General features: G+C 41.4%; 2 protein-coding genes across 4 annotated transcripts in view; one reads left to right on the forward strand and one right to left on the reverse strand.

The window, feature by feature from the left end:
- The window catches only part of LRBA (LPS responsive beige-like anchor protein), a 427822-nt gene that overhangs the window by 249880 nt on the left and 157762 nt on the right, over positions 1 to 20180 (forward strand). For all 3 annotated transcript variants that reach the window (XM_088132764.1, XM_088132766.1, XM_088132765.1), the window contains exon 40: positions 817 to 953. In XM_088132764.1, coding sequence (XP_087988890.1) covers positions 817 to 953 — 137 coding nt within the window. The remainder of the gene's footprint in view (positions 1 to 816; positions 954 to 20180) is intronic.
- MAB21L2 (mab-21 like 2) lies at positions 3925 to 6432 on the reverse strand. The gene has a single exon (XM_088132767.1). The coding sequence runs from the start codon at positions 5562 to 5564 to the stop codon at positions 4485 to 4487; it is 1080 nt and encodes a 359-aa protein (XP_087988893.1). The 5' UTR covers positions 5565 to 6432; the 3' UTR covers positions 3925 to 4484.

Consider the following 20180-nt stretch of genomic DNA (forward strand, 5'->3'; position numbering starts at 1 on the left):
GTTTTGAGTAGTACACTGATCTGCCTCTGTGATAAGCCCTGTGGAGATGTGATTATTCCAATAAAAATTCATTCAAATGGAAACCAATGCTCCAGCTGTTTACTCCCACAGTCCCTGAGCTGCACTAACAGTGTATGGATTGCTTGAAACATATTTAACTGACAGATTAAGCACACTTTTCAAACAGTATCCTTCTCAGTTTCTAGCACTGTGTAATATTTAACTTTTGAACTTCTGTGTAATATTTAACTTTTGATATTTATATGCCTTTGCTGTGCATATAAATAAAAACCTAGCAGGGAATTCATCAATTTTTAAAATAGGATCCGCCTGCCTGCCTGCCTGCCTGCCTGCCTGCCTGCCTGCCTGCCTGCCTGCCTGCCTGCCTTCCTTCCTTCCTTCCTTCCTTCCTTCCTTCCTTCCTTCCTTCCTTCCTTCCTTCCTTCCTTCCTTCCTTCCTTCCTTCCTTCCTTTCCTTCCTTCCGGCATTTGGTTCTGAAGCATTTCAGTGTTTTCAGGAGTAGAAAATGAGATGATCTAACAGCCACCTAGATGGGCATACATAATCATTTCCATTGCTTGCAGCTGTACTTGTTCAAATCTTTGGCAATCCAGCAGTGCAACAAATGCATTGCATGTGTACTTGGAGTGTATATAAAAATGTCCTTTGTTGGAGGCAGCTTGTTTTGTAGAAGGTGGCCTGGATTAATAGAATAAAAGAAGGAACTTGCATTTATATTTAGACAAATGTGCTTGCTGTTCGGATTATGGGAAACAAAGTGTTGGACTGTGTGTGCTTTTCTTTTCTTTTGGTAGGTCCTGTTAGCCTGTCTACACCAGCTCAGCTCGTGGCCCCCTGTTTAGTAGTGAAAGGCACTCTGTCCGTCACCACCTCCGAAGTGTATTTTGAGGTAGATGAAGAAGAGCCCAGTTTTAAGAAAATTGATCCCAAGGTAAGAGATCACTGACCTTCTCCCTCCCTCCCTCTGAAAGACAAATAATAAGTAATCTTTCCATCCAGCCTCTTCTGCCCACTGACTTTGTTTTTCAGTCTGTGATTTAGCCAAAGTGGCGCTCTCATACGTGTGAATCTATTTAGGTATGAAACATACTACCTCTAAGAACCTCTGTTAATTACCTCAGGGCAGAACCCTCCAGGGAGATGCCTTATGTACAACTGCTTGAGAACAAGAGAATGGGTAAAAAAGCTTAAATTAGCAGTACTGCCCCTTGGTATCTGTGTTTTGGCTTTGTATTACCTTTTACCATGTTAAATAACAGTCTGTTTGCTTTGAAAGCATGATTCTTGGGGGTGTTTGTGCTGTACAGTACTGTTTAAGCTTTTCTTAAATATAATGTAATCTCCAAATATGAAAGTAAATTCCAAACCCATTTCTTCACCAAAGATCATCTCTATTTTTAAACGTAAAATTACTTCTTTAAAAGATTCACTATGGTTTTCATAATATTAGAAAGTGTTACTGAACGCGCAGTCTTTTTTTAAAATGTGTTTTATTACAGAAACAATTCTGTTTCTGTTTTTTACAATAAGAATTAATTCCTGAAATGCATTGCTCTTGAGAAAAATGGAACGCAAAACTGCATGATCTGATGTGTGCAGATTATGTTTATATAGGCAGCTGACTGTTACACTATCACTGCAATTTTATTGTTCTCTGTGAATGAATATTTTTACAATATGAATAGTATCACTTATGAAATCTTATTACTTAATGGAGAGTAATTCTTAACCCTTTTTTTTAAAAAAAACCTACACTTTAATGTAGCATAGCATTAGATAAATTAAAATTATGAAGTTATTTGAAGCATATAAACTTTTCAGCCTTGTAGTAAGGTGCATATAAGAGCTTCAGTTTTACTGCAGTTTATTTGGTTGCTAATTTATTCTAAAAGTAAATATACAGTCATCAATAAAGAGGTGGAACAATTTACATTTACCTCATTACACTGTTAGAAACTTCAGCATACATTATTTTAGAGTAAACTATATCTATTTCCCTGCCACTCTGAAATAATTTCTCTCCTAGTTTAAAACCAGTTTACAATTCTAGTTTGAAAACAAATGTGAGCCGGGCATATTAAACTGATGGTAGTTATAGAACATAGAAAAGCAGTCAACTGTATTAATTTATATGGAAGTTGGGAAATGTATCGGCTAGTGGTAGTAGGATAAGCTCCAAGCTGTTGATTTCCCTTTGTGGAAAGTTTCTAAATCTTTTGTTATTTGGGTTATGAAGTCATGCAGTAAAACAACATTGTTTCCTTACAACCCTGGCATTTTCCCATGTCCCTTCTCTTTCTTTCCTCCCTCCCTCCCCTTTCCATATGCTGTGGATAACTAGAACTTGAGTAGCCACACCCCCCCTTTCAGTACCAATCCTGCACTTGCTTCAATGCCTGTTTGATTAATAGGGTTTCCCCAGTTTGATAAATTTAATTTTTCTGTGTATTTGTCTAAGCTCTGGGAAGGAAAACCCTGTGACACGATTTCTGAAGTAAAACAGCTGAGCATATTGTTGTTACTGATACCATCAAAGTTGACATTCTTACTGAAAGCCTGTTCATAACAAGATTCTGGAATTCTAGAGCACAGTCTTTATTCTGGGCTAGTGGAGCGGTGTGTGTGAAACCTCAGTTCATTACAGGCCATTATCAAATTCAGTCCATTTTCAATATAAAGCCGTACTAATTGTGTTTGTGTTTGTTTTGCTTTGTTTTTTGCCCCAAAGCTGATACCACGCAAATAAGCATATTCACATAAAAGTAGGAAATATACGTAATGTTCTAGAGCTTTGTCAACACACCGAAACTAATAATAATTTGTCATTTTCAATTTAGACTGTTTTAGGCATACCATTTATATGTAAAAGACTAATTAATCCTTCCAAAGTATAAAAAGAAACACAAAATTTCTGTGACAATTTATCTAAATAGAAATAAAAGTAAGTTTTTGGGGGGCGGGGATGACAAATATTTCATACCTTGTAAGGCTGCAGTTCCATCCACACTTATCTAGGAGCAAGCCACATTGATGTCCGTGGTCAGCTTGCATAGGATCAGGATGAAGTTAGAAAAACACCAATAGCAAAGGGCTGCTAAAGACTAGATAGATATGAACATCAAAATATGTTTGTACAAAACCCAAAACCCTCAAGTCTGACTCCTTCAGAAGGGAGAAATCTTCCATAAAACACTTGAAAAATCCTTTCTGAATGCAGATAATTTTGATATGGAAATCAGTGTCAATTGGTCTGGGGAATGATCGTAACAAAAAATGGTTCCCATTTGTTTTTAAATCTTGTTCAAGTGCCTTGTCAGCCCGCATGTGTATAAAGTCGGCAAAACTCCATGTTTCCAAGAGAGAAAAATTCCTAGAAATTGTACATTTAGGAGCAAATCCACAAAGCCTTGAAATTAATGTAAAACTGAACTTGGTTATATTATCTATATTTGAGAAAGGCCAGAAGGATAGGGAAAGAAAGAAAGAAAGAAAAGAAAGAAAGAAAGAAAGAAAGAAAGAAAGAAAGAAAGAAAGAAAGAAAGAAAGAAAGAAAGAAAGAAAGAAAGAGAAGCATCAGCTTATATACTGAAAAGAAAGGGAAGTTATATCAGCTTGGAATACAATTCAAAAACTAACCTAATGGCTGCCTGGGGGGAAAAAATTAACTAGAATTGTTATTTTACAACAGAAAGCCTTTCTTATTTGCATACTGTGTTTGGAACCAACTAGAAACATTCAAAATATGTTGTTATAATTTATAAGTGGAAAATCTATCTTAGTTGCCCTGCTACTCTTCCTTTCTGTTTTCTGTTTAAAAAGTATCTTTCTTTCTGGTACAATTGCATCTTAATTGCCTGATGTTTAGAATAAAGAGACACAAAGGCAATGGAAAGTTAAAATCATTTTTTTTTATTTTTTTATGATTTTTTATTTTTTTACTGTTTTCAACAAGTCAAGTATAAGGAAATGGTGGGAAGGGAAGGAAGTGCATATAGTCTGTCCTTGGCACTGCAATACATTTAACACCAGTAAACTTTTTAGTGGTGGCTTTTTTTTCCTTTCTTTTCTTTTTTCTCTGTCTTTCCTTTTTGGGCTTCTATTCTTTTTTTCTTTTAATTTATTTTGTTTTCTTTCCTTACTTTTTTAAAGAAAGAAAATCGTACATCTAGTTAAATAATGTTGTTTTTCACTTGGTGACAACATTCAGGCAAACGAACGAGAGAGAGAAAGGGCGAGGAAGAGGAGGGAGGGGGCTTACACACACTGAGTATTCAGGACGGGGAGGAGGAAGAAATGTACCTCGGGTTCCGCTCGGCTGCCGCCCAGTCCCGTCGCTGTGGGGAGCGTCTTTTTAAGGTCATTTTGGGAAAAGGGGAGCGGGGGAGGAGCGCCGCCGCCGCCGCCGGGGCTGCAGTCCCTGGGTTCGTCCCCCTTCCAGAGTTTCGGAGGCGCCCGAGGCGCCCTATAGCTTGTCGAGGCTCTTGGGGTTGGTGAGGATCTCTCGGGCCAGGCGCCAGGTCTGCTTGGCGGCGCTCTCCAGGGCCGAGTGGGGCTTGCCCTGAAAGAGGTCGAGGTTGGGCAGGAAGTAGTGCGGGCAGCGGCGGCACTGCAGGCAGGAGATGAGCTGCAGCAGGATGCCGTTGAGGCGGTCGCCCAGGCAGGCCTCGTCCCAGTCGGTCTCCCGCGGGTGCTTCTCGCACTCGTAGAGCAGCAGCGTCTTCATGTGGTAGTTGTTGAGCGGCTGGCCAGGCAGCTCGAGGTGCCGGTCGCGCAGCGTCTTGAGCACCGAGAGGCACTTGTTGCGGCAGCCGCCCAGCAGCAGGCGGTTCTCGGCCTCGCCGAACTGCAGCACCCAGGCGTCGCTCTCGGCCGAGCTCTGCTTGCCCGTCAGCGAGTAGCACTCCTTGGAGAGCAGGTTGAAGCCCTCGGCCTTGACCTCCGCCACGCGGTTGGGCCCCGGCCAGGGGATATGGGGCAGCGGCCACTGGGCCGCGCTGCGCGGCCAGATGCCGGTGCACTTAAAGGCCGGCGTGATCTGCACCACGTAGCGCTCGCGGATGCGCAGCTTGACCTCGCTGGTGTCGGCGATCATCTTGACCACGTCGCGGTAGCTGCACTTGTCCACGGCCTGCGCCACCAGCGTCTGGAAGCGCGAGCGGATCTTGCGCGCCGACAGGTAGCCCGAGGCGGTGATGAACTCCACCCACAGCGACATGCTGCGCTTGCGGCCGTCGCTCAGCTTGAGGACGGCGCAGCCCGGCAGCGAGCCGTCGTCCACGAAGTTAAAGACGCCCATCTGGTTCAGGTAGAGCACCACCTCGAACTCGGTAGGCGAGATGACCTCCAGCCCCTCGTAGCGCGCGTCGATCTCGCTCAGCGAGCTGATGAATCGCGGCTCCTGCACTTCCACTTCTTTCAGCACGTCGGAAACTACCTTGCACACCTCGCGGATGGTTTTGGCGATGGCAGCCTTGCGGGCCTGGCACCTCTCCGTGTAATATTTATTCAGCTGGTACACTAGCTTGGCTTGTGCGGCGATCATGTTGGGGCACACGTCCGGGCTGTACACCGGGCTCTCGCAGTACGTTGACGGATCCAACGCCGCAGCCGCCGTCTCCGTGCGCGCGGGCAGAAGCCAAGCCCGCTTCGCCCGGTCGCTGCCACCGCCGAGGAGGAGGAGGAGGACGACGACGACGACGAGGGGGAGGAGGAGGGCCCGTGGGAAGCCCGCACCGCTGCCACCGAGCGGAGCGGGCAGCGGCAGCCCCCTTCCTCCGGCGCCAAAGTTTGGCGCTTCCTTTACATCGGAGCTGCGCCCAATTCTCGGCCTGCCCAGGTTCGAAGGGGCTTCAGTTCTTCATTGAAAAACTCTTCCCTTCTTCCCCACTTGCAGAATTTGATTTTCCGCAGCGAAAGTGAGCGATCAGCGGCCAAGTACGAGGTGGACGGCGCGGACAAGGGGGGAAGCCGAGGCGTCCGCGCTCTCCCTTCTCTCGCCTGCTCCAGGCCGTGGCACCGCCGGGAGGTACGCGAGCCTCGCTGCCGCCGCTTTTCTCTCTACCGTTGCTTTTCTTCTGGAGGCCTCGGCTGAAGAACCCGCCGGAAGGCAATCTTTCCGCTGCTGATCCCCGGCCTGCTTCTCGTCAAAGTTCTTAAGTTTAAGTCCAGCCCCAGGCCCCCGGTCCGCGACCCTTCGGGACTTCCCTTTGTTAAAAAAATGGTTACAGGTAAATCTTCCCCTTTGTCCCGAATATATTGTCTTGGAGCAGCAGGAAGGAGTGTGCGTGTGGATGCAGTTTTCCGCTTTCCAGGATTTCTCCCCCCCCCTCCCGCTTTCCGTTTCCTTCCCCCTCCCACTTTTGGAACTGGATGCAGCCGCTCTTGTTACTTTCCTGCGCCTCGCGTCCTCTCCCGGCGCGGACGTCTGGAGGTCTCTGGCTTTGCGGAGAGGGTCGTTTAGTTTATGAATGGTCCCAGGGCCCTGCTGAAGGGAGGCGTGGCTCGGGAATCCTACAATCGCCGCCAGAGCTGTCAGAGGGCCAGCCAATCGCTGGGCCGAGCCGCCTACACGGTCGATGCGGGGCCCGCCACGATTGCAGATGCTGGGGAAGGAGGGAGAGAAAGAGAGAGACTGGAGAGATGCTTAAGGCACACGCATTGATTTTATGCACGTCTATGGGAACGACCACGAACCTCACCCCTCCCTACCCCATTTCCCCAGTTAGTTGAAGGCCAGGAAAGAAAGCACCTCGGTCCTTCGACACTGTTGTTGGGGAGGGGGGGGCAGGGAGAAATTAGGAAAAGTTGCTACCGAAGACGTTGTTGTGAGTAGTATTGCAAGATCTCCACCCGTCTTCCTGGGATGTTCAAGGTGCAACTCGGCGGCTTGCGGCCCTGGTTTAGGGTGAAAGGTTTCTGTCCTACAGTGGATAGCAAGTACTGAATAGCGCAGGGAAGTAAAAGATAGAAGAGAAGAGGCGTATTAGGAGGGGAAGCAAAGGCATCGCTCTCACAGGTACAGACACAAACAGATGTATTGTACTTTTACAGTAGGACCTTTACGGTTCCTCTCTAAATGTATTGCTGCTCAGCAGCCCCAGCATTTGTGAAATGAAACAATTATAGAAACACATTAGAACACTTGAGTATCTAACCTGAAATAGAGTTTGCCTTAAAATTAAAGATACCTGCAATCCGCCTAGTGTGCTGTTGCAAAATGAATCATAAATAGGTACACAGGTATGGTTTAATATGGTTATGAAAAAGAGGTTTTGTGTTTGGAGACTGGCACATTATATTGTTTGGAGTTACAAGTGGAAGTCCTGCTAGATGCCAACCGGTGATTTCAGAAGCAAATGTTTAAAAATTACCACATTTCAGAATCTCGAGATTTATTCGTTTTTTCCTGCCAAAGGGCTAACAGAAATATTTGTTCTCAGGTGCGGGTGTAAGTGGGTCAGCTGGGACTTCCAATCAAAAAGATCTATGCTTAATCGTAAATGAATTATAAGCTGTTTTAGGGAGAGTTAAGTGAAAGCATTAGCTCTTTTTTGAGAAAAAAATCCATTCACCATTACCACCACCACCACCCCAGCTCCCCACATTCTGGTAGATACTTACGGAATTCTTTAATATTTAATATTATTATCCCAAATAATATTAATTGGGATATGTGTTAACAAAATATATCTGATGTTCTAGTTGGACACTAAATAGGTGACATGTGGGATATATGTGCGCACAATTGTATTTCAATTGAAAACAACGGGATTTTCGGATCTCAGCATACAGCAACAACAATAATCTCCAGGCGTGTTGCTGCGAGCCTTTGTTCTGTCCGAGGTCCTTGGAAATAAACGATCCTCTGTTCCCAGGATTTTGGAATTGCTATAACCAGAAGGAGAAGTGAGGCCAAGTCTTCCCTCTCCTGTTATCTTCTCCGTTCATCCATCCCATACCGTCGGAACTGAACAGGACCCAAGGGCTGGGTGGAGGCCAGGGGCCTCTTCTGTGCTCCAGGAGACCAGGTCTTATTTGGAAAGCGCCCCACTGGCAAGGCAGGGCACCAGTTGCTTCCAACCCCTCCCCACCCCCATCTCTTCATTCAGTCCACTGCTCTGGTTCCCAGCCGATTGCCTCTCAAGATCTCTTTGGGGCATGAAGGGCGGACTTCTGCCCTTCTGGGGATGGCTAGGGGCAGTCCGGCGGAGAACTGTCTAGCCCAAACCGAAAACTGGGGTTGGACTGGGACAAAAGGGCTTGCGGGAGACCTGCCGTCGGTGACTGTTGCAGGGCAGCATCTGTCGGTTTGCCTTGTCGAACTGCAGTCCTCTCATCTGCCAAGCAGCCGGGCCTGGTGGCTTTAGCAGAGCAGGATTTGCTTCCGAGTGGAGCCCTGGCCACTCCTCTGCTTTTCCCTCGAATTTTTACCGTATGTTCTTCCAAAGGAAAAAAAAAATCTTCACCGATCTAGGGAGCTAAACTGCAAGGTGTCGTGTAGGGTCTTATTTGGTGAGAAGTAGAAATCCGCAGAACTGGAAGGGGGCTGGGGACAAGGCTCCGACGTCTTCTCTGCGGGTCTTGTGGCGCAGGCTGGAAAGCGTCTTTAGCACCCACACCTACCCGGAGAGCGCGATGAAGCACCCGGACCAATCGGGAGCCTTCCTTAAGGGCTCTGCGCCCTTGCCTCGGCGCCCGAGAGAGCTCCAGCCCATCTGTAGCCGTGTGTCCGTTGGGAGTTCCCTGGAGGGCCGGTCTGCCCGAAACCACCGGGGCTCCTGCCAAGGGGAAGGGTTCGCTCAGCGCTAGCCGCCTTTCTTCTCGCGGGCCTCGAGTGGATCCTTGCTGTTCTCCCGGTTTGAGGCTTCCCCCATTTCTCTCTCCCCGCCGCCCCGTCTGAGGTCGATGCTCTTGTAAATAATAAATCAGTTTGAAAACAAAAGCCGCTTCGGATTTATGGTCCGGAGCGCTAATTAGAAACATCATTTGAGCAATAAACTTAAACACTTTCGAGCAAATAATGCCTGCGGAAAAGAGGGGGAGCGAGCCAGGAAGCTGGTACTCGCCTACTGCGGCTGTAGCCTGGCGGCTTGAAGAGCCCGGGTCCTCGCCGGTGGCGGAATTTCTTTCGGAGGACGGGGAGAGAGGGGATGGAGGTTGCAAGTGGAGACGGGGGGGGGGGGGGGCGGTTGTCGAAGAAGCGGAAGACCCCAACGAAGGGCTGCCGAAGAGCTGGCCCGTTCGCCCTCGCCGCCTGGGAATCGACGCGTCCGTCAGCAGCTCCTTGTTGGGATCTTAAGTCGCTTGGCCGCCCTCGAGGAGCTGAAGCTGCTGCTGGATTGGAGGCGACGGAGGCGGCGTGCCGGCTGGGGTGCGGGTGTGCGCGCCGTGCCTGGGCGGGGAGGCTCTCCAGGTTAAAAGCCACTTGAAGGCTTCAGCCGATTGATCTGCATTTTCCCCCCGTTATAATCCGTCTCATCAGACTTGAGTTAATGAGGCGGGGGAAGGCGCGATCCGAGAGCCCTGACGAATTCATTAGGGAGGCTGCGGGCCATTTTATTTGACGGAGAAAGTGCGGGCTGGGTTGGTTTAGCACCCGGGCCAGCTCTCCAGCCGGGCGGGCTTTTCCGAGGCGAAGCCGGACGGGAATGCCTTTGCCCTCTCCTTGCCTCTCCTCGCTTTTCCCAGAGACCCTCCCCCGCTCCTTAAAGGCAGGCTAGGTAGGTCTCGTCCTTGGCGTTGAACTGACCGGAAGGAACCGCTGGAGAGCCTCGAGGGCGGGCAGAGAGAAGGGCCGAGGAGCCGGGAGGGGCGCTTTCTCTGCCTGTGCGGAGAAGCGTCGTGCACATGGCTTATTATTGCACAGGAAATAGGAGGGAGGGGGTCTTTTTGTTGCCCCACTGGAGTAAGACTAGCAGAAATGCATGTATTGCCCTCCATTCAGCTCCACTTGGACTTGGATTTTAACGTGCTTGCTTCTCCGTGTGCATGTACCAAGCCAGATCTCCTTTTCTGGAGGCTGCTTCTAAGCAACTTTTGCCTTAAGAAAAAAGGAAGGGAACCAGCCCACTTTGGATCATGGACAATTCATGTTTTCCCTTGGAAGAGATGGCTGAATATCCTCTTCAGTCAGGAATTATGTGATATACTTTTTGGGGGATTGAGCTGTGCAGGTATAAAAATATTCAGTGCCCTCTAGCTAAGAAGTATCTTTGGCTTATGGAAAATTAAAATGAAACAGAGCATGTATCTTCCAGACAGTTAGCTTAATTGTTACTCTCTCTTCAGTTTTCTGGGAGATCTTTTAATCTTCTTGCTTCAACGTTCTCTGTGCTTCCATTTATAGAAGAACAGCCTGGGAAAAGAATGAGTGGCTTTTGCCTGTCATTTTCATATATTCCTACTCTGCTGATGGAGCTTGAACGGCTGCAGGGAGAGTATGAATTGGAAAAGAAATTATTCTGGATTGCAAGTTGTGTTTCCCAACAGCCAGACTAAATGAATGGTCAAGTACACAAGTCCAGAAGAGTTACGGCTATTAACCCTGTTTCTATTTGTGGATGGATCTTGGTTTTGCCTTGTTCTCCTGGACTGAGAGCTCTGCTTATTCATTGCTCTTGTGTGTGTATTCTTTCTATCTATCTATCTATCTATCTATCTATCTATCTATCTATCTATCTATCTATCTATCTATCTATCAAATTTGTATAGCCGCCCATCTCACAAAAAGCAACTCTGGCCGGCGTACAGTAATTTCTTTATACTTAGAAAAAGAGCCTTTTAATTTAATTATGAATGAGAGCTTAAAAAAAAAAAAGAGCAACACCTGTACACACACAAAAAGGTGAAATGTGGATGGCATGGTAATTAATATGACTGCCCTGTGATTTATAATGCTATATTTATGGGAATGTTTTTCTTCCTTCATTTCACTGCAGGGTTGTTTTGTTCTGTCCTACTAAATATTGTCTTTCCCTGATATCAGTATTGAGGTGTTTGAGGTAAAACTTTTACGATGCTTGTGGCTAACACTGTCTTTATTTATATAATTCACATAATTGTTCATACTATATTATATTAATGACTGTGAACTGAAGCACTATACTTGGAAATGAGTCTTACTGAAATTAATCCATCCAACTACCATAGAAGGGCACTTTGCATCTGACTATGAATCTCTTGATGCACAAGTTCATATCTAACTTTTTAATGAAGGTGGACACCCAAATATCTTACCTGAATGCATTTCCACATATTCAGAATAGAATTGTTTCTTTTAATTAGCAGAATAATTACTATAGTTCGCAATTTGAGAAGTTAACTTCAGTTTTTTTAAAATATCTGCAAGAACTAATTTTCATTGCATTTGTAATATTTCCAGAATAGACTGATTTTTATGATTCCAATTTATTCACATATGGTGCATAATTATGGAGATAATGGAATTACAGTGTATTTCTATACATGTGTACTACTAAGGGCATATCAGATTGCAGCCGTAGCCAAGATAGTGCTCATTCTGCTAATCAGTTAATTTGAAATAAATGTGGTATTTGGTATTACCTCCTTATTGTTATTTAATTATTGTTTATTGTACTACCTTCTGAGCCAAGGAATTGCCTGTTAATCTGATTTATGCATGATTATGGGCTTCATGGATTTTCTCAGGTTATCTGATGACTTCAGTAATATGTATGAGTAGCTATGACATGTGAAGAATTAACTTAAATGGATACATTTAAATATTTAGGGTATATTTTTAGTATGTTTCTCGTGGCTTCATTCCTGTATTTTCTAGCAATATTCTCTGTGAAGAACCTTGTTCCACGAATCAATCTGTTGTTTTGGTTGCTCTATTCAGCTATACAAATAGACAAATTAATATACAGAGTTGTACAAAGTTGCGTTTATGGCAAGCCTTTGATTAAATCAAACCTTGAGACTGCTAATTGAAATGAAATGTTTCTGAACTGATATAAAATTTTTATTACACGTGAACAGGAAACTGTGTTAGTCTTAACATTCAGTAAAGTAAAACTTGCAAAGTTATAATGTTAATATTTTCAAAAGAAATATTTCAATTAGTCAACAAAGATTTAGGGATGATAACACATTTGAAACAGGCTACACTTTGCACATTGTCAGAGCTAGAGGAGACCAAATCTCTTTGGTGATACTAAATGAGAGAAGTTACTCAGAGTTGAAAATGAAATAATCATAACCCCCCCAAACCATAGATCAATAATGCCCACACACAATATTAATTTTGTATGTTGCATCTCCTAAATACTGTAATTTGATCTTTTAATTTGGTATGGTCAGGTGAATAGCATTTATTAGAAACTACAAGTTATTTCAAGAATGTTATCAATGATTATGTATCTTTTAAAAATGTATTATTTTAACAATGAGATTAAAAAAAACCCTGTTCACAAAAATAAAATACAGAAGCTGTATGTGCAGTTTAATTTTGGAGAGTAAAGGATTGGTGGAAACTTTTCTGTCTTCAGTATCTGAAACCAGGATGTAAAACAGCTGTTTTGGGCTATGTATTTAGTGGTTATGTCTGCCTGTTTCTTTTCTGTGTCTCTCACCCCCTGCCCTGCACTCCAAATCTTCTTTTATTATCTATGGATTCTAAGGAGCCTTTTTTCCTTTCTAACTGGTTTTGTCTGCAGCAAAAGGTTAGGTTGGGTGAGTTTAAATCTACTGCAGATAGAGTGAAAAATCTTTTGATCTATGGCTATGACTGTTTCCAAATGATTTGCTTGCTGGGACTGGACACTGTCCATGCCTTTTCTCTTCACTATCTGATAGGCACACACAAAGGATGTGACATGCTACCAGATGCATAATTAATCATCACGTTAGGTCTGTTTTGTTTTTTTTTAGTTACTCAAATTAAATCTTCTATTCTTGTATTTACTTTGCATTGACATGCACTGAAATGCATCATTTTATTTGTAATATAATACCTTTATTTAAGTGTTCTGTAGAATTTGGGAGAGGGACACAAGCCACCTAAAATTGAGCTTATTATACTTCACAGGAAAAGGTATGTGCATAATCTCCTTCAGTGAAATTGTTCATTAAAAAAAAAAGATTTTACTTTGTTTGTGTCTCATGGGTTTCTCCAAATGGAATATTGTATAAGTTATATCACTTCTCTTATATCACAGTTGGAAGGAACAAGTGGTTTAACTCAGCCTAAAAAGCAGTTGTATACTAATGTAACTTGATTGTCTGAAACGCTTCTCTATAATTCATTATTTAAAATACTAGGTTTTACTTGTTTGAGGTAAGCTGATAGAATAATCTCTGTTAGACCCAGCAATGTTACATCTTTTGTTATTGTTGTTGTTCCTTCCTTGTTCTCCAGCATAGACTCTTTTTTCACATATTCAATGAGTTGTCTTGAAATGTTCCCTCTAACACCACTTCAAGAACTGCTATTCTTTTCCCAGGCCAAATTAAGATATCTTTAAAGGTCTGAACTTTAAAGTCAGTCAAAGTATCTCAGGGATGCACCTCTCATATGTACCTGCTGAGGCACTCTGATTATCTTTGAAGACCTTCCTTTGAGGACTCTGGCCAAGAAAATTTCTTTCTTTCTTTAGTACCATTATTTATAAGGTGACATACTTCCCAAAGCAGCCTAAGAGCAATAGGGTAAAAGCAAGAATGTATAATGCTTTGAATTCAAATCCATAAGGGTGCTTTGGACTGTACTTCGCATAATCCTGGGAAAATATGAGTTTGCGTTAAGGAGGGATGGACTGGAGGCAGCAAAGTGCTTTGGAGTGGATTTTGGTATGTGGTCTGTTTTCTTGGCAGCAATATCAAAGTGGTTTGCCATTACCTTTTTCTGGATTTTTTTTTTTTTTTTTTACTCTGCAGTCTAACTAAAACCTTGGTGTTCTCTGGAAGTCTTCTATCCAAATATTTACCAGGCCTAATCCTGCATAGCTTCTAAAATTAAACAAGGTAGAGTAGGTCCTAATCCCTGCTCAGATTAAAAGCAATATAAACAATAATAAATAAAAATAAAAATAATGATTTTGATACAAAATACTACTTAATAATATGGAATTTCAAATTTTTTGACCCTTCCTGGAGAACAGTTGATGTTAATGCAGGGTGGGAAAAATCTAGTTGAGCAGGCTATTTGTTAGTTGTTAGCCTGCCTTGTCTTTGCCTTGAGAGATTTCTCCCAGAAGACAATTGATGGTAATGGTCTAGTGGGGGTGGGAGAGTGAAGGTGGAGCAGACTTTTGTGACATTTGTTGCCTACCTTCCTCCTTTTCTCTTCAGGGACAACTGGCTACAAGGGAGAAGATCTTTCCATCGTGGTATCTGCTTGTAGAATCCCCTCCACACAGATGCATATCTAGCATCTTTGTTGATCTCTTTTCAATATGAGGCTAAGACAACCCCCTTTTCCAACAGTAAATGGTAGATTTTAAGTGACTGTGTCCTGGGCTAGTCACTTTCATGGATTTCCCTTTTATTCTTTTCACATTAATTATTAATGTATTTTATTGTACTTACTCTTGCTAATGTTTTTACAGTTTAAAATTGCTTTTTAATTTGCCCAGATAAATTCAATTATTGGGCACATTATTAGCTATTGTTACTTAAGCTTTGCTCAGTCAAAATGTATACATTTTTAATGTATATATTTATATATTTGTGTATATGTGTATTATGTATATATTTGTGGAGAACAGCCCAGGCAGGAAGATATCTGGCTCTGCTAAGTGTCTTGATTGGCATGACACTGGATATACTTCTAGGTTTGGAGACCATGACAATAGTGCTTCCTGAGATACTGTAGTGACAACTGGGAAGTGGAATCTGCACTTACATTGCACCCAGATTTATGCAGTAATTCCTTCTGGCATCCTTGGGAACTTGTAGAAACTCCTCACAATGCTGTCAGGATTCAGTTGGGTTGCAGAGAAATGGCTCATACCTAGACCTTACACTGACCACTAATATATCTTGAACAGAGTCTGTGAACCAAGGTTATATTAGCTATTTGTATTCTACTTCATAATGGTGACTATTAAGTTAGAACAGCAAAGAAAACCAAGGAAGTTTTCTTGAGCACTTTTTAAAATTAAATACTCTCTTGCTTTCTGTATTGCAAGGCAGATTACTACAGCTATGTGAAATAAAGTAATGGCCTTTTGTAAGCAAGGGGTCAGTTTAAAATGGATGTGCTGCTATTGTTACAAATAATGGGCATTCTATTTGAGTTGCAGTCCTATACAAACTCTTCTAGGAATATGTCTTGTTTAACTCTATGAGATTTATGGATGAGTATACATGCATAGGATTGCACTATAAATACTGTAACTAAGAAGTAAATAGCACTGAGCTCAGTGGATTTTACTTTCAAGTAACTCCATGTAAGATTGTACCTATAGATTAGCAAGTTTATGAATTTGTTGCAGCAGACAACTAATTATATTTTCTCACTTGTACTGTATATGGAAAATAGTGTCAATTTAACATTTCAGGAAGACCATAATATTGCTGTCCTATTCATTGTTTTACATAATATGTTTAGTATATTTTAACTGTAAGCTCGCTACAAATTGAAGAATAGCTTATTCAAAAGTAATACATTATTATTGCATGTCTCTTGTGTCTTAATAATGAGTTCATTGCTGACTAATTTTAAACATGCAAATTTTTCAAATAAAAGTATAACTTTCATATAACTGTTCCTAGGAAGAAATATCAGGGAAAGGTCTTAACTTTATGCTTCACTTGTAGACTTTTAAAAATCATATTTATTGTCACTTATAGAAACAAGATGTTGAATTTGATGGTCTTTTGCATGATACTGTTTGCATTATATTTTAATTATAAATATATACTGATTTATCTTGATGTATGTGACTATATTAGTGGAGAAAATGTCCTCCTCCCCATGATAAATCTTCAGGACTTTTCAGTGTAAAAGTTACTTAAAGCATGAAAATTAAAAGTTTGTCACTATTAATGGAATTTTAATTCTGCCATCTCATCTTAGGGCAATAACATCAGGCAGTTTATGAACATCCAAAATGCAAACTTGGTAGAAAGGAACTTGATATAGTTAAGACATTTCGTGAATTTGTTTTATCTCACTTCACTTAAAAATTTATGAGGAGGGCAACTTAGTGGTGCTTAAGTTGTGTGTTCCAGGGCTTGCCCCCGCTGATAACACCCTTGTTGGCGTGAAAGTGCAATGCAAATTATGACAGTTACAACCTTCTGTTTTGTTTAACCTGTCACTGAATTTCCTGACTCATTGTGGAGGGCAGTGGTGTGTTCAACCAGTCCATATTCGCTTAAACTTAAAAGGTCAGTCTTCTACAGGCAAGCCTAGTCAGAGCCTAATTGATGAGGAGGGTAGCAAGACAGAATTTACTGTTCTGTTGGCTAGTTTCATATCGTTAGGTTGTCCTGAAAGCATCAGGCAGACACAGCCTCTTTCATGTAAGTGCTGACCCTAGACAGGAGCTGACAATCAAAGGAAGCAGCCACAGGAACCAGTGCAAGTATGCTATTGATTTTTCAGTTAGGTCTAAGTAGTTTGTAGTATGGGTAATGGGGGACAAAGGCAGGTATGTCATTATCAATGAGCTCCAGAACAGTAGCCACAAGCTTCCCTCATATTTCCTTCAACACTGACAGTATGCATCCAGAAGTGGTCAATAAATTGCCCAATCTTTTGCTGACAAGCGATTTGGAAAGAATGGGGGCTGGGCGGTTGGGAATGGGAGCCAAAGAATTAAACTTATTTGCTTGGACTTGATAGAAGGTTAGAAAAGAGAGGAAGATCTTGGTGTCAGCACTTGCACATTATTAGGCTGAATTCTTTCTAGAATAAACGTAATACAGGCAGTGGATTTCAGTGTCTTTTTGAAGTTGAAGTTAAATCACACTGTCATTTTGTGCTTTGCAGAATATCAAATATGAAATGGAAAGCTATAATTTAAATTTCAAAGGGACAGTGCAATATATGGAAGTTGCTACATTACAGTGTTTTAGATATGCATGGAACTAAGGTTATATTGAATACATGTATGAAATTATTTTGTCAATACCAATAAATAATAACTCATGAATAAAGAGAGGTTAATGTCTAAACATTTCATAGAGCTACTGTGTTTAAAATTACCGACACTGTTTTCTTTAAATTTGATTTAGCATGCAGTATTACAGCAGTGGCACTCCTATCACATATTTTAGTTTTAAGATATAAATTGAAACTAGTTCTTAACCATATATCTGGAGAATAATTTTTGAACAAAATGAGTTTTACTCCATTCACTTGAAAGGGTGGTGACATTAAATTTAAAAAGGTCTTGCTCCCACAAGAGTATTTCTAGCTCAGTGAAAATACTAAACTGCTGTGATAAACCAGCAGCGTACTGTGCTGAATAACTGCTGGCTGGGGAATTCTGGGAGTTGAAGTCCACTCATCTTAAAGTGGCCAAGTTTGGACAACACTGGGCTGTAGGGTATGAGGAAATGGGGCTGAGGCCTTCTGTGTGCTGGCTTTTACCTTCGGAAACCTCTCTGACCACTTTTCAAGATCTTTCCCATTTGCCTTCAAAACCCCAAACCTTAATCTTTTGGGCACCATCTTCAAGGGGAACTTTTACAGAAAGGCAGAAAGTCCTTTTCTGGACCCAGCTGTTTTGGTCATGAAACCAACACAGTGTACATTTGGACTGAAGTGAAAAATTTAGCAAGTTTACATTAAATGCCGCAGTTGAAATAATTTGATAGTTACTCTTTTTTATCTGTTTTACTGAAATATTGTTGCAAGTATAACATTTGGTAATATACAAATACATTACCAAAGCTGCATATGCATATGTTTAAAATAAAATACTAAAGTAAGTTAGATGGGTAATTGTTATGAAAAAGGTCATTAACCCAGCATAATATTGATCTGTATTTTTAAACAAATATTTGTGATTTAAAGTCAGAAATGCAGGCTGTCGTTTACTTATTTTGTTTTCACAACTGGAAATGTATTTCATTTAAATTGCATCACAGCTTTGAAATCTCATAAACTGAATTAAATAATTTCCAGTTCTGAAAACAAATAAATATACATGTCTGTGTTTGTGTCTTAATCTCCAAGAAAGATATGAACCTTGTTGCTAGGATAACCATGAAAAAATGTTGCTCTTTAAAAAAAAAAAAAACTTTTCTGTTTATGTAAGCATCTGCAATTAATCTTTAAGAAACAGTTTTAAAATAATTGTATTACAATTGATTGAAAGATGCGTACTGTACATTTCAATAGACCTTTAATCAATATAAAAGATAGAAAGATTTGACTGAAGCCAAACTTAAGATCTTGAAGGGAATTTTCTAAAACGAGGAATATAGTACTGGTTCCGGACCAGGGTCTTTTGCTGCCTTCGCAATATGCCACTAACATACTTTGTTAACACTGCAAAAGGAAATGCAGAAAGGGAACAAATTAAATTTTCATGACGGAAAACCCTAATCAGCAGTGACAGCGTAAGAGAAAGATGATTGCCACTTGGTCATTGCAGAAAGGCACTTAGGTATGGTGTCAGTGCTTCTGTTAATGATGACTAATGTCTTTCTTGGAACCAACGCACACTTGAACATTGTGCTACCGCAGCCTAGGAACTGGATTGAAGAATAGGCACCACAGATCTTAAAACAAAGGTTTATGGATTAAATTGAATGCTTCAAAATGTATTATCCTATAAATACAATTTTAGAAACTTGGAAGGACTCTTTCTTCAGCAGAGGACAAGATATTTCAGTCAGCCAAATTAATTATCGGGTTAATAGTAAATTATAAACAAATTGACCAAAGCCTGGGCACTCTTGTGAACTGTTTTTATCTCCATGTTATATTCTGTATAAACCCATCATACCTAAAGCAGAGGACTGTCAAAAGCTTTACAAACGCTGAGACTTTAGCTTTTAAATATATTGGCACAAAGAAAGGCATTGTTCCTTTAGTTTTCCCAAAGTGAGACCTTAGAGAGGGGCATTTGCAATGCTTGTCATATTTTTCATGTAGGTCTTACTGGCTTGACAAGTCTAGAGGACCATGAGAACACAGATGTCATTGCATTCAGACAATACTAATTACTTTGAGATTTTTGTAGCCTTAGTAGTATGCAAAGCTGCCAATTATGTCCATTTGTGTGGCAATCTGCATGTTCGTATGCAGCTCTAAGGTTTCTTCAACATCCTAAAAAGGAAAGCAAACAAAAATAGAAAAGGAATCCTAAAGAGAGACAATTAGCATGTTTTGTTATGCTAACATTACTTACCCAAACCTTTCTGTATATTACAATTTATTAGCACTTGTTTTCTAACCTTTCCAGCCTTCATTTTTTAGTCTTCTTTCTAATATGAAGCTTTATTTTATTTTCTCTCTATCTTTTCTCTCTTATCTCTCTACCCCACCCCCAAATGCTAGGATTGCTCAGCATCTATTTAGTCCTCTTGAAAAATGGTCTTTTTCTAAACTCACATCAAAGATCTGCTAATTTGGATCAGCATTCAAATTTACAGCATAAATATCTTAAGCAAGGTTTGCAAAGCATTTAGCTAATACACGTCTCTGTGTTCAATTTTGTTTGCAATATTATCCCCAGAATCTCTTTGTTCTGTTGCAGTTCATAGTGTGCAAAGCAGCTGATTCTAACAAAAAGTTCAAATGGTGGTCACAGCGTGAATGACATTAGGATTGTGGTGTGTGGGTTTTTTAAAAAAAAAAAGGGTGGGAGAGCTTATGTTAAGATTATGTGCATTTCTAAAGAAGCACAGCCTGTGTTAATCACAGATTGGAAAATAAAAGCACCAATAATGTAACTTTACATGCTGATGATGCAAAAATGGAAGCAGCTTTATCAAAGATGTATGATGAGATAAAACTGCAGTCTCTGCTGTACAGTTATAGTAATTATGACTAATGAACCGTCCAGCCTGGATGAAATGGCATGTCCATAGGGACTGTGTCCAATCAGTTGTGACTTATGCAAGCTGTAGAAAACATTGGTAGATTAGATTCAATATTATAATATGAAAGATACTATATTAACAATTTCATTTTCCATTGAAGGAAAATTTTGGAGTATGTAGCACTGATAGATGGATT

The sequence above is a fragment of the Python bivittatus genome, unplaced genomic scaffold (genome assembly GCF_059951505.1).
Source record: "Python bivittatus isolate LINGU-HERP-01145 unplaced genomic scaffold, Pbiv_v1 ctg000070_np1212, whole genome shotgun sequence".
NCBI classification, from domain to species: Eukaryota; Metazoa; Chordata; class Lepidosauria; order Squamata; family Pythonidae; genus Python; species Python bivittatus.

Bases quoted from the DNA above. Each gene is read 5' to 3' on its own strand.
- MAB21L2 (XM_088132767.1), bottom strand. From the start codon at position 5,564: ATGATCGCCGCACAAGCCAAGCTAGTGTACCAGCTGAATAAATATTAC.